Below are 14,558 nucleotides of genomic sequence, written 5' to 3' on the forward strand. Positions count from 1 at the left end.
CTATGCAGACACATCTCATCTACTCCATCAAAGGCTGATGTGGCAGTCTGGACAACAAACGGGCAGGTCCCCCGTCAAAACAAGGAAACATGCTATTAAATGGATTTGCGGCTGTGGTTCGCGGGTAACTCCTCTGCTCTTGTGAGCAACAAAATGAACCATGCAGGAACATTAGCCTCTGAGAGTTGAACTTTAAAGGGATAGTTTGACATTTAGAAAGAACAAATATTTGCTCTCTTGCCAAAAGTTAGATGAGAAGATTGATACCACTCTGTCTGCAAAGCCTCGTTCACAAATTGTTACCAGTAAATTACTGGGATAACGGTTCAGGCAGCGTTGGCGATTAAATCTTACTAGGTCTAACTGGTGGCACGGGTACCCCGAATATCAATCCCTGCTCCCATTCACACCTGACCCCATGCAGGTAGTGCTCCTGCACATTTCAGGGTTGGTGCATGTAGCAGGAGCCTGCAGCCAGTTATCTTAGCATTTCATTAAGGCAGCTCCCCTGTGAAACTGCAAATTGTTGGTGTTACACCTTGGTTTTTGTATAGATTAGACACAAGATAATACATGCTGGTGGATGATTTTAGTAGCTTTGAATGGATCAGTCTTTGTGCTAAGCTAAGCTAACTGACAGCTGGCTCCAGCTACTTATTTGTCATTCAGACACGAGATCTTCTCATCTAACTGTCGACAAGAAAGCAAATGGGCATATTTCCCAAATTGTCAAAAGTTATATATGCAGAATATGTGTTTATTAGCATAGTAACATATCTCACTAAACAGTTGTTAAATATCTGATGTGGAGTCAAAGAAAAAGCTATAAAACTGAGAATCTCTGCATGGATTAATGAGCCAAGTACTAAAGCTTCCTTCTGTATACCAAAATAGGACAATATACATATCACAGCAAATACACATATCCCTAAACAGCCATTGTGTATTCAGAACTTTGCACAGAAAGCACTTTGAATGCACCTTTAATCCTCGAAGAGCCACATCAGCAGCATCTCGCCTTTGAGAGAGGACTGAGCGAAGCAGAGACATTTAACCTGTATCCGGCCTCTTCGCCACTGAAACCGCTGTAATGGAGATTAAAAAGCTCCAAGATCTGCTCACCTGGCACTCACGTGAACAGGCTTGAACAAAAGGAGATGGTGTGCAGCAGAAGAGCACACATATACTGTGTTGACTCAAATTATGCAAATATCACACGTGAGGATGGCGGTCATGGTTGACTCTCAGCTGTACCTGTTTTACTTGCTCTGGGAAATCCGTGTCAGTGTTGTTAATTTCCAGCTAACTAATCATTTGATTGAACAGTGATGTCATTCAGGCAAACATTCTCAAACCCTCCCTCAATGGTGGCCTTTAAAATCTGGATTTTTTACATTTTGGATGTATAGTTTTATGAATGTGGCTCACCTATATAGAGTGATGAGTCTTTCTTCTTCACGTGATCATCAATATAGGACACCCCCAGGGGCTGCACCGGTGTGGCTCCGATCCCCAGCAGGACCTGGGCTCCGATCAGCAGCAGGTACATCATGTTAGTGTTGGCCTTGTTGGCGCACACAGCGTCCTCAGCCAGCTGGGCGTCCCTGCTGCTGGTGTTGGAGCAAACATCCCGACCTAAGTCAGTCCTCCGCATTTCCCCTATCTCGTACTGATTGGTTAGAAACTCGGGCAGAGCCGAGAGAAGGGCGCCGAGTGCCATGACGATGCCGCCGCAGCCGATTAGACGGGGTCGATGTGCTTTCGCCCCAAAGTAGCTGACAAACAGGATCAGCGCCAGGTTGCCTATCTCAAAGCTGCTGGCTATCACTCCCACGTCAGCACTTTGCAGGTTGAACCGCCGCTCCAGGGTGGTCAGCACACTCACCTGAAAACAAGAGCGGGACACAAAATCAAACCAGGTTCATGGGAATGATGCTGAATGAAGCAAAAATTGTTGTATTTATACAAACAAGAAGGAAACCAATACACGTGGGACTCAAACGTCACCAACTGAAAGAGGAAATTCATCACGTGGTTTATTAACGTGCAGCATTTTAGCTCTACAAGCCTATTTACACCTGGAATTAACCTGCGGTCTGTATCTGCATGCGTAATTTGGACAGCTGACATGTAAAAGGCGGTCAGACTGGCACTGTGGTCAGGTCTCAGCCAGATGTAAATGCACAGTGTGACCACATTCTGAAGAAAACCGTTGTTGAGAAGCTTAATAATACCAGGTGTGAATGAAAAGGCCCGTGGATCAGATGTCATTACCCAGATTATGCACCACCGGGTGGAAATGGAGCCTATGCTTGAGTCTGTTGGACATGCTCTCGGAGAAATCGTGCGTGTTTTCATCATCAGTCACGCCGTTTTAAACTGTGCCTTTCCATTGGAATAACCCGAACAACAGACTGTTCAGATGTTCCACGCTGTGGCTCCTCCCTGGAAACAGGCCTCTGTTTCTGATTAGCCTGGCACTGCAGCATTTACTTCCATGGCTTCAGTGAGAACGGCTCATCGGGAGCTTCCCTCTCTTTCACCAGCTGTCATCCACACAAGAGCTACAGCCTTCCAGTAACTTCCAGCTGAAGCAGACACAGCAAAACGACTGCTCGGCACCCAGTTCGGGTTTTTGTTTGTTAACTGCAGCTGCCAGCGGTCAGAGATTAAATAATGGGACAATACTTATTTTCAGGCAGTGAGCACTTTGTCAGACATTAAAGCTGCAGAAGGCAACAATCGATCACATCTCTGCTGCCTTGTATCACTCAGCTAACTCCCTCCCATCAAACCCATTTGAATGGCAGCAGAAGGAGTCGGCTGCCCTGCGAAACCTCACGCTTCGTGGGGCCCGCTCTCCACGACAAGACCCCGCTAACTCTCGCCATGAGTCGTCTTCTCGAAGATGCCCCTCCAGCGCTTCACGGCCAGAAGGCAGAGTGCCCCAGGCTTCAGAGGCAGCTGCTACACCGTTTAACAGCAGCATGACACACACACACACACACACACACACACACACACACACACACACACACACACACACACACACACACACACACACACACACACACACACACATCACTGCTCCAGCTCAACTGTTCATCACCATGCCTCTTTGCTATTCGGCGATACGAGCGCCACAGACGTCGAACAGAACGAGCCCGAAGCTCTGAGTGTTCGCAAACGTTTTGTACTGTGCGCCGTCGCAGGCAAAGGACAAACTGGAAGTTTATCGAGTTGGAGGATTTTCTGTCAATGAATGAGGCTTTCACATTCATTTTCGCCTGATGCTGGCATAGCATCTGAAGGGACGACCACATGCATCTGTATTTGTAGAACAGCCAATAGGAATGCTCTCTCTCTCTCTCTCGCTCTCTGAAATGACCTGTGATTGGCTCAAATCTCCAGTCATGGGCTAGCTTTTTCCAAAGCCTGAAAACAAGCCAAGAAGTCTAGTTTTCTCTCAGACCACTTGAATTACAGTATGCTGAAAGGTTATTATGGAATTTTTGCCAAAAATAAACTACCACGGCTTTAAGTCCATCATTATATTTCAAAGTAAAGACTTCATAATGAATCTGTTGTGAAGCAGAGCAAAGATGCGTTTGCTTGTGGAAACAGTCTATCTGTGCCATGTGAAGCGCTGTCTCACATTTAAACAGTTATCAAGCTATTTTCAGATCTGTCCCAAACTGTCCTTGAAAGGGCATCACAATTTTCCATTTCCCAACTGGCTGTTAGCGTTTTGATTGAACTCTAAAAAAAGCATCCTGCCAACACAAACATCCCCTTCTAAAGAGAGAGACTCCAAGATTTTTATTTCCCCCAATTATGCCAATATAATGTACATAGTTGACTTGGATTGGATCTGAATGGGTTCAAATGAAGAAATGACTTTTGAGACTCCAGGAGGTTTAGAGCTTTTACAAGGTTCAAGGTTCATTTATTTGTCATTCTAAACACAGGGTTGCACAACAACGAGGTTGTAACCCTTTTATGCTACACAGGAAAAACTATTTTTTATGGTGGAGTGCGGGGGATGAGTCGAGGAGTCTCGCAGCCTGAGGAAAGAAGCCGCCCTGGAGTCTGGTGGCATGGCAGCAGATACTTCCTACCGATGATGTTCTGGGCTGTTTTAATCACCTGCTGCAGAGCCCTCCTGTCCTGGGCTGTGTTTCCAGCCAAGACACTTTCTATCTCTCCTCTGTGAAAGCTGACAAGACTTTCAGAACGAAAGGTTTTTGCAGCCTTAAGTTTCCTTAAGTGCCATACAGACATGTCTGAGCTTTTTTTTTACTGACTTGTAGGTGACAGATCAATAGTATTGTTTTTTAATGCAATTACACTTAAATTGTACCTTTAATTTGACTTGGAGTATCACACTTTGCTGCATATTAAATCTGTCTCCTCTGTCTGTTGGAAGATTGTAGACGAAGTACATGTAAAATGTCATTCTTTTTTGTTTCATGCATTCAGCATGAAGTTTAAACACTCTTCTTCGTTTCCTCCTGTATGTCTCTTCAACAGCTATATATAAACAGCTACATATATACACATGAATCCATGATGGAAAGTGGAAATTTATAGAGGCTCAAGTTTTCCTCTGAGTTTGTACTGAGGCAGAGAGGAAACCCTGTACCCTTCAGTCCCTTCTGACACCTGTTATTAAAATATGATCTGTTTCTAAAAATGCTATCCAAACATTTATCCACCCGATCACACCCTTGCTTGCTTTTATCACCGCTCACTATACTTTGTTCCATTCTCTAGACTCTCCTTACGGACCAGATTTAATGCACAATAGGCCAGTAGATGAGGAGACATCACTGCCAACAACAACAAACATTGTGTGTCCTGTTTGCATTGTCATTAGAGTTGAAAACAAGTTGTCCTCTGCGACTTTTTAGGAAGCAGAAGTGACAGCAGGTCACTCCTGCAGCTGCTCTCGACACAACAACAGTGACTCCTTCGCTGCAGATCAAAGCACGGGGAGGATGATTGTTGGGAGCGGTTCATGCCTTTGGTGCCTTTGGTGAAGTTGAGTGGATAGAAAACTTCAGAATGAGTCATGACGTCTCTGCCCCTTGGGTGGCTCCCTCTCACAAATGCAAACACACTGGACGGACGGCGTTTACGCCTGGCTGGCTCCGCCCGGCCGGGGTCTGATCGCAGCGTTGTCTCATCCAGTTCTTAGAAAGGATGCCAAGCCCCAACAACCTGCTGACACTGTGGCTTCAGCTCCACGCAGACGGCAACACTGCGACGAGGTACAGCAGAGAAGCCGCCATCCAATCCAATCACATCCCATCCCATTACGGGAGGCCTGAGCGAGCCGTGTGACGGACGGCTTCGGCTCTCAGCTCAGCAGCAGAAACATTCTGGATGAGTTAAGCCACTTTCAACATGTTTGTCCACTTCCACTCTGACTTAAACAGGCAGCCTTCCAGGAGGATTAAACCCAGAATAAATTATATAGGAAAAATCGAGCGCATACTCGTCAGCGGTCACAGCCACATTTTCTCAAACTGTGGATATGTTTAATCTGTTGCATGGCAACAAAACAAACCACGTCATGCTGTGTGACATCCCATCACCGACGAGTCTCGTCTGAGCACAAGGAATCCCAGCTTCCACAGGCTTTTTATCAGGATGCACCCACAGCGTCTGTATTATCAGCTGGCAGGAAAAAAGCAGCTCAATGCAGCCATTCAGTTCACCACGTTAACGTTTAGCACTGACGTGAAACTGCTGAAATGGAGCAGCAGCTGTTAATAACCGAAGCCTCGGCTATTTGGAATCATTTTCACTCAGTTTTATGGGGTGTAACATGCTGAAGGTTGACTAAAGGTCAGATAAAGGTACTTTAACCACTCTGAATAAGCTATTTTAAAGAGCTATTTTAAGGAGTTGTTTTATTGCTGTCTCAAAGAAGCAAACTCTTCCATAAAGGGCCGTGTGGCTGCAGGTGTTCGTTCCAACCAATCAAGAGGTCACCTAATTATCAGCTGAGGACTGAGATCAGCTGATTAAATGAGTCCAGCCTGGTGTGCTCCTCCTTGGTTGGAATGAAAGCCTGCAGTTTGGACACGCCTGATCTATAGTGTTATCCGTGTCCATACAGAGCTTCTGAAATACTTTTTAGCTCTCTTTATCATTATTTTTGGAGCACATGAGAAAACGTTTGCACATTTTTAAATTTGTGCATATGTGTGCCAGAAAAATGCTATTGATTCTTAATTCTTAATCATAATCTGACTGTTCACTCATCACTTTGCTCTTTTTAAACTTTTATCACTTTCTCAAGGGCACCTGACATCAGGTAATCTGTTGATGGCTACACCAGTGCACTCTTCAACGAACAAGGCTCAAGGCTGACACACCATTAACAAAGTATCTGGGTGATGTATGTTTTGACTTAGTCTGCATATTAACCTGAAATAACACCGACTTGTTTGGCATCCCAGCATTTAATAAAGGAATGAAATGACTAGATAAGTCATCTCTGAACAAACATGCGTGTCCTTTTAGAACTCAGCTGTTAATATTGATATTTCATTTGGGCCTCTCTCTCTGTCTGACGCTCAGCTGATTCAGTGCGACCGCGGTTTGACAGGTTTGCTCAGCTGAGACCAGCACAGTTCAGGTTCAGGTGTTAGTTGCACTTTGCCGCTCGAGCTCTGCAGTGTCAGATTTGGTTCTTATCATGCTGGTGCTACTATAACCAATGGAGCTTAGGCTCTCAGGTGCTGCATACACAGAAGTCACTAACAGAGCTTCCCAGGACTTAATATCTCCCATCAACTCCTACAGTTCAAGTCTGATGCAATAACTGAAGAGAAGCAGGAGCCGGGCAACACTGATGCTTGACTGTAAACGGCTTCTTTTGGTATATTTTAGAGTCATAAATAAAATATTCACAGGTGCGAATACAGCCCTGATGTCTGTTAGACGAGGTCACCAACTGCTGAAATGAATCGTTTATGAAATGAACTTCCTTGAATTTACTTCAGATGTAGATTTTGGATCAAGAGGCCATCAGTTCTCTCCTATTACTGACACAAAAACTCCAAAATAGCAAAGTGATTTTCTGAGAACTGAGACAAAAAGCCAAATCAATCAGAGAACAGTGGTATTGCACTGAGGTCTGTACCTCTGTGGTGTTTTCCTGTGCAGGTTTACTGTCTGTTCACTTGCAGTCAGGCTGCTAAATCAGGACACCCAGCATGCTGCTAAGTGTCTTGTGCTGTAAGCAGCTCACAGAAAGCAAGGGGACTATGATAGTTGAGTTTTGTCCCTTCACTGCCAACAAACCCTTAAGTCCAATCATCCAATCAGAAATAGAGAAGCTCATGCAGGTGGAGGCCAGTTAACCAGATTGTCACTGAACCAGGCACCTAATGTCCTGCCCTTGTAGATTAAGCTCCATGTAAATTAGCCAGAAAGAGGCCAGAGAGCCTTGTGTGTTTGTGGGCGGAAATGATTCCAAACCTCACCTGAAGCTCCAGGTTTATTGTACAAACTGTTTGAACAGGTGTCCAAAACCAAACTGCCATAAAAAAAAACAGAACAACCGCACTACCTGTTTCATCAGAAACACCTGATAAAGAGGAAGAACGTCCTCCGTAGCTGACTCTGAGTTGCACCGCCGTGCTCTGACGCTGCGGGATGCTTGATGCTCAGCAGGTCCGCTTAACAGAGGAGATAAGATGTTCCACTCCAAATATGGCCAAGGCATTCGGGGGGTTTAGTCTATTAATTGCCAGTGATTCTTGGAGAATAAACATTGCTAATGTTGAAACTAAATGTTCACAGTGGTTGCCTGAGGCGGAGGAGCTCCTCTGGGACACTTTGAGGAATATTTTGGAGCACTTCTGGGAGCTTTGTCCCACAAAATCTATATTAAAATCTCTGCATGAGTTCGGATTTTTCTGTTTTGGTGTTTTCGCTGCAACCGAATCATGAAAACACACATTTTTATACAAAGAGAAGACACAATTAAAGCTTTGTTTGTATGCAGTCAGGAAATGTACTATCAGTGTGATAATAGTAAAATGTAGAGGGGGAGTAAAACTAAAAAGAAACAGGAAATAAGAGACATAGGAGGGGAGTCCTTGACCTTGAGTGACATTTTGGGTAAAATCAACCAATTACTGCCTCTCTACACATCCCAACACTAGTATCATTAATGCTATCCAGAGCTTTAAGGTCACCCTTTAGTTGCCGCTGCATGGTGGATTAAAAACGGGCTCAGTTTGAATTGTGAAGAAGGTAAATTAAGACATAATGACACACAAGCCTAACTCTAACAAACAGGGGGGGACTAAGCATGAAACGTGTCGTGCAGGCTGTACTTCACTGTGCAGGGGAGACCTGTCTGTGTCCTGTCACCCTGTCAGCTGCACGTTATTTAGTCCTAAGCGTGCAAGAGCAGCAGGGACCCCCCAACACGCGAAGCCCGGACCCGGGTAACACGCGTCGGACTGTGATCTACAGTAGCGGGGTCCCGCATGAGCCGGGGCCGTGCTGCACTCACCAGGTATGCTCCGACGGTGCCCTGTGCCAACATGAGGGCGCATTCCGATATCAAGAATATCTTGATATTTGAGAAGCATGAGGAGTTTTTGCGGAGGCCGTCTCCTTCCAGCATGTCCCCGCCGCTCCGGTCCGAGTCCCGGTGCTTCTTCACCTGCATCCTCTCCTACTTTTTACCCACACGGCACCGCGAGAAGCCGAAACACACAGCGGGATGACCGCGGGAAGACACTGGCTGGTACAGCGTTTCGCTTTCCCCCCTCCCGCTCCGAAAGCTACATTCGCGGAAGCTCCTCGTCGCAGTTGCTCCCGGTCCTACAACTGGTCTTGTTGCATCGGACGAGCTGCGAAAACACACATCCAAACTCAGCGGGGCTCCGCCGGTCGTCCGCGCCTAAACATCGCCTCCGCGTCGGCGCGCAGCAGCGTGTGAACTCCCTGAAGGTGTTTGCAAAGGCACAAGTGAGCCGCGGGCGCGCAAATCTCTGTCACATCGCATGTTTCCGTCGCGGGGCTTTTCGTTGGTTTGGGCTGCAGGTGACGGCTCCGGTTACAGGCTCCTTCTCCACTAAGTCCTGCCGCTCCGGACTGTCACGGTCCCGCACGCACAATGACTGCTCTCTGTGTCTGCGCTCCCACCTCTCTGCGCACTACTCTCCTCCTCTGTGAGCACATGCACGGCCCTAGAGGCGCTGTGCTGCAGCTTCTCAAGTCTGCTCAACTTGCCTCTGACTTGAAGAATCACTACGGTAGTCCTGCGGGACGCAGCGTGCGTGCGTGCGTGTGCGTGTGTGTGTGTGTACGCATGTGGCGACTTTAAAGTGATTCACTGTCATTTTCTGATCATTTGCCCACATTAAATCTGCAGGGATTATTGTGTGTGGAGTCTCAGCGCTGCTACTGAGGATTAGTCTAGAGCCGAAGCTGTCTAAGGCCGGCTGATATCGATGAGTCAATCAAGAAAAGGAAATTATTTGGCAGATATTTTCATTATCGATTAATCGGCCATTCAGTGATATACCAAACGTCCTCCTTTTCAGGCTTTTCCAATATAAGAATTTGCGTTCCTGATTTTTAAATTGGCTAGAACGTCTTTGGATTTTAGACTGTTGGACAAGTATCTGAAGTCTAGGATTTAATGGATTTGCTAGTTTCTTTATAGACTAAACAATTAATTGATTAATTGAAAAAATAATCAACAGATTGACTGATAATGAAAACAATCTTTAGGCCTGGATTGTTTTTATTATATATTAATCTGGCAGTTGTTGTCTCAATAAATCATTTTATCTCTAAAACATCAGAATATGTGAAATTAGAAACTGTCTTTATTACAACTAAAAATGATCCTAATATCTTGGTGTGAGACTTTTGTGATCTGATACACTAATATAAGTAGGAGTATTGAGCCTCAATTTACAGGTCAAACAAGACAGTGATGAAGAATTAATTCAACTAATAAATAGATCATGTTCAGCGTAATAGCACTCAGGGCTGCATGATTATTTGTATTATCGGTTAATCTATTGGTTATTTTCTCATCAGCAAAAAGTGAAAAGTGCTTATTAGAGGTACTGAGCCTGACGTCCAACACATAACCACCTGTAAAACTAAATTATATTGTCTTTACACCACAGAGTAGCAAGATATAACACGTTCATCAGGGAGCTGGCAGTCAAGCGATATTGCTGTTGGACAGAGCCAGGCGACCTGTTTCCAGCCTTTATGCTAAGCTAAGCTAACCAGCCGCCGGCTGTAGCTTTATATTCATCTCGCAGACACGAGCATGGTATCAATCTTTTCGTTCAACTCTTGCCAAGAAAGTGAACAAGCATATTCCCCAAAACACTTCCTTTCAAACAATCCATCAGTTATAAAAATAGTTTGGTGAAGTTCTAGCAGGGGCTGCAACGTTTGCACAGCATGTTTCCAACATCAATTATTGGATTATCATGTTGTCAGCATGTCTGGGATGAGGTATTGCAGTGGCTATGACGCAACGTAACCGCATAATGTGATGATGATGGGGTGCAGCTAAACAGGATGATAAGCAAACGGCGTGTAAAGGCTGCGAGGGTTTTTCTGCACAGCAGCCGCGGCAGCATGACGACACGTAAAGGTCAAGGAGATGAGCTGGTAAGCTGATGAACTGTGAAATATGTTTTTGAACCAAACTGAACATTTAAAAACTGGTCAAAGCACCACAGTGACATGCAAGATGCTTTACAGGGTTATTTTTAAGATTTAACGTATAGTTAGAGTTAGCACGACTAAATATTAATGGCAAGAGAATAAATTGATTATTGTCTCTATTAAATCATTATTAAAAAAAATTCTCAATGATGTAAAGACAAAGAAAAAACATGATCACTTTTTTAACATTATTCTCTTGTAAAATAGAGAAAACAATTTCAGTCAGCAGAATGAACATGAATTTAACAGTGTGACAGTGAATTTCTTTTTTTTTTTTTGCGGGCAATGTTTATCTCCTCCGTACGAGATCTTATGTCCTTTGGGCAAGATTGTCGTACGGAGAAAATTAGGCTTTGGCCATCATTGCCCGCATTTTTCAATTTTTTCATCTTTCCTTTCAGGGGCACGGCACCTGTTATTTTACAGTATTTTGGCTTGATGCATGCTGGTTTCCAGGTGACAGCAAGCTCCCATGTGACTGATGATATAATCTTGAAAAATTCATTCGTAAAAAAATCCCACACATCGATGTCAAGACAATACATTTGTCTCAATTTTTTTAACCTTGCCTTTCAGGGCTTCCGTAAGATAACGTATGATACTTCACAGTATTAATTTTGTCCACTTGACCCACCTCTGACAGTAAACCCACAGGACCTGAAACAAACTCTCGCTTCCTTCAAGCTGCAGAGGGACCAATCCACACTGAAAACTAGAATTGATCACTGCATGATTTAACAGTCAGCTGTGATGCACGGCAGGACCCTCATTCTCAGACTGCGTTGTGGCAGGTGTCCAATGCAAATTGATCGTCAATCATAGACGCTCTCTCACCCCTGACCAGCACACTCCCACGCAGAAAACCTTCCTACACTCATGCATGTTGCCTCCTACATTCAGCCTGCAGGGAGAAGCCAAGAGTAGACGTCAAGCTGCAGTCTTGGCGTTTTTAAAGCTTGAATCGCACAAACCGTGTGCTACGGTGTTAAAATCCCTCCGAGCGCTGACGTGCCAAACCTGAGACGAGTATGCAAAATACTGAAAGATTAACAGTGTCATGAGAAATGTAAATCTAATATGGAGCTGTTTGTGTCGTGTTAGTTTCAAAAGGGTTGTTTGAAACCAAGCAAAGATTAATGACTCAGAGACCCCACACAGCTGCAACAGCAACCTGTGTTATTATTCAGTCGCAGTAACTCCACCAGCAACTGTTTTCTTCGCTGAATAATAAATCTCTTGCCTGCTTGTCTAAACGTCAGCGTCACGCCTTTCTGACATCAGTTTGACCATTTGTGTAACGTTCAGAAACGGACAATCCAATCATGCAGTGATTGGTCAGGTGTGTACCTAAAGGCCCTGCACACCTTCACAGGTGTCTTCCATTATCCTGCCTGATTAGACTTCTTGTCATTTTGAAGCTGGGTGGCGTGAAGCAGGAAATTTCATGCTGTCACCACAGTTAGCTATCAATAGTAACGGTGTAAAGGCTCGGCCACACTGGTTCACTGAGCTAGCTAGTTAGCCCAGAGAGCTATTGTGATGATTGTTCTGGACTACTTCCAGCATTTACCCAACTAGCTAGCGTGTTTTCTAGCAGTGCCATTGTCCCGAGGAGTCACGGATGCCACTTCCTGGTGCGACTGGAGCTTTGAAGGACGAGGAAGAAGCTTTTTTAGGCTTTTTCGAACACAAGACAGCCGGTATCATACGCGCCTTTTCAGACGTCATTGTTTGTTTACATTCTGTATGTATGCGTATGGGCGGGACCTTGATGCCACGGCTCTACTGCGGCTCTACTATGCAGACATGGCTTCAAATGATACCCGGCACGAGATGGCAGCGCCCATATCTGTGATATTAGGGCTTCGTTTTTGTACAGTGGGAGGAAGTGGAGACGTCCATCTTTGTGCCTGACAGAGTAACCAGAAGTCAGGGACATGTGAATCAAACGTAGCCTGTGCATTGTCCACGCAGTCTCAATAAGATACAGGTCTAAACAGGCAGGTGAAAAAAAAAACACCTGTGTGGGTGGACTACAGGTGTGTAGTAGATTTGAGATGAATCAGTGTCATTCACATGCTCTTGCCTAACGTGTGGCTATGAGTTTAGAGCAGTTTAATCACATTGAGCCAGTATTTCACAAGAAGAGAGGGTAAGAAAGTAATTTTGGGAGACAGTGGCAGTGTTTTATCTTTTGTCCCTTTAATCATAATCATCTTGTAACCTTAAAGATTGATCTTTTATGCAGTTTACTTATTATTGTAATTAATGAGTCTGTTTTGCAGCAGATTCAGATCAGTTCTAAGGTCAACAAGAGGAGCAGGCTTGAAAACATAATACAGAAGTGTGTGTGTGTGTGCGCGCTCCACTGTTTACATACAGCAGACATGCAGGGATATGAGTCAGGTAGTAACAGGCAGTGGGCGGAGATGGCTCGGACCGGTGCCAGGAATGTATGAATGGAAAAGGAGACAGACTATTGTTCTGCCCTCTGAAACAGCTGCTATTTATAGGATTTGGAAAAGGGTGGATTGTGGAAAAGAAGCCCGGCCCGTCTGTTGGGAGACACTGGGAAATGGGAGAAGTCTGACGAATAACTGGGAGCAGAAACAATGCTGCTTTACAGTAGCTTTTCCTGTTTAAACTCTGGAGGGGAACACGCCTGCACTACCTGTTATTTCACAATGTTTACAAAAGAAAAGTTATTCTTTGCTAAAGTACGTAGCTGTCTTTTTTTGAAGTACATGCACTCTTTTTTTTAACATTCCTACATTCATTATGTAATGTAGAAAGGCGACTGTGTAGCACATGAGGTGAAGTTTATGTTGCAGTCCAAGTTGTGGGATCAATATTCTCAGTGTTATTGACTGTAATGCCGTGGCTGAGTAAATTAAATTTACACTGCAGACTTTATGTATTGGCATGGTACAATATTGCAACCACTATTACAACGCAATGATGTTTGTGCAGCGGTGACGTGCAGAAGAAACGATAACACAGCAAATAGTTTGTTTTGCACAAATATTTTAAATGGTGAACAATTTTAAATAGTGATTCTTTAAAGTTTTATATGCTTGCCTGTGTTTGAATTATACGTGCTAATACGAGATATCACTAAAAAGCAGCATGAACAGTGGTGGGACTGAGGAGGCAGGAAGCAGGGATTCGAATCCAATCTTTCCTGTTTATGAAAAGTATTTTTCTTAGACTGTTCGAGTGTGAAAAGAGACATCAGCCATCACTGCTTTTCATGGTTCGCTGCATGTTTGGTTCCACACAGGATTTGGGAGTGTTTTTTTGTCTCTGTGCTCCGACTGCAAACTTCAACTGCAATTCACACATGACCTGCAATGCAAAAGTCTGCAGCATTCTGTGCTGATTCAGTCACAGAGGATGCTTCCACGGCGAAAACTTGTCCAACGATGGTATCGCAGTCCCCGTCTCATCTGTCATTGCATCTCGGGCTCCATCTGAAAATCTTCAGCCTTTGTCTTACGCCACAGCGGTTGCCATGGTAACAGTTCCAGGAGGATATGGGCAGCAGATACAGTGCAGAGGGACTTTGTGCCTACGTTGTGAACTTATCAACAGATTTATTTGGAAATGAGATTGTGTGAGTTACTGTGAAGACCCAGCCGTCACTATGGCTAACTGCTGATGCAGCTTCAAAAAGATGCTATCCCCTGTGTGATTTTTCTATCATGGTAATCCAATTATAACTCTGAGCTTTATTGATAATATAGATACCAGGTTCCTTCAAGAGGACTGGAGCTGATTTGGTCTGTGCTTTGCAAAGTGATGATGCACACACAAAAAAAGTATACTCTTAA

The 14,558-nt window shown here is 44.5% G+C and overlaps 1 protein-coding gene across 1 annotated transcript in view; it reads right to left on the bottom strand.

Moving 5' to 3' along the window:
* Positions 1 to 9,243, bottom strand: part of slco3a1 (solute carrier organic anion transporter family, member 3A1) — a 35,334-nt gene extending 26,091 nt beyond the window's left edge. The window contains exons 1-2 of the mRNA XM_041939810.1: positions 8,537 to 9,243; positions 1,429 to 1,885 (exon numbers count right to left, since the gene is read on the bottom strand). Of these exons, the coding sequence (XP_041795744.1) occupies positions 1,429 to 1,885; positions 8,537 to 8,695 (616 nt within the window). The 5' untranslated portion in view covers positions 8,696 to 9,243. The remainder of the gene's footprint in view (positions 1 to 1,428; positions 1,886 to 8,536) is intronic.
* Positions 9,244 to 14,558: the final 5,315 nt, after the last annotated feature.

Source organism: Chelmon rostratus, chromosome 6, assembly GCF_017976325.1.
Source record: "Chelmon rostratus isolate fCheRos1 chromosome 6, fCheRos1.pri, whole genome shotgun sequence".
Taxonomy (NCBI): Eukaryota; Metazoa; Chordata; class Actinopteri; order Chaetodontiformes; family Chaetodontidae; genus Chelmon; species Chelmon rostratus.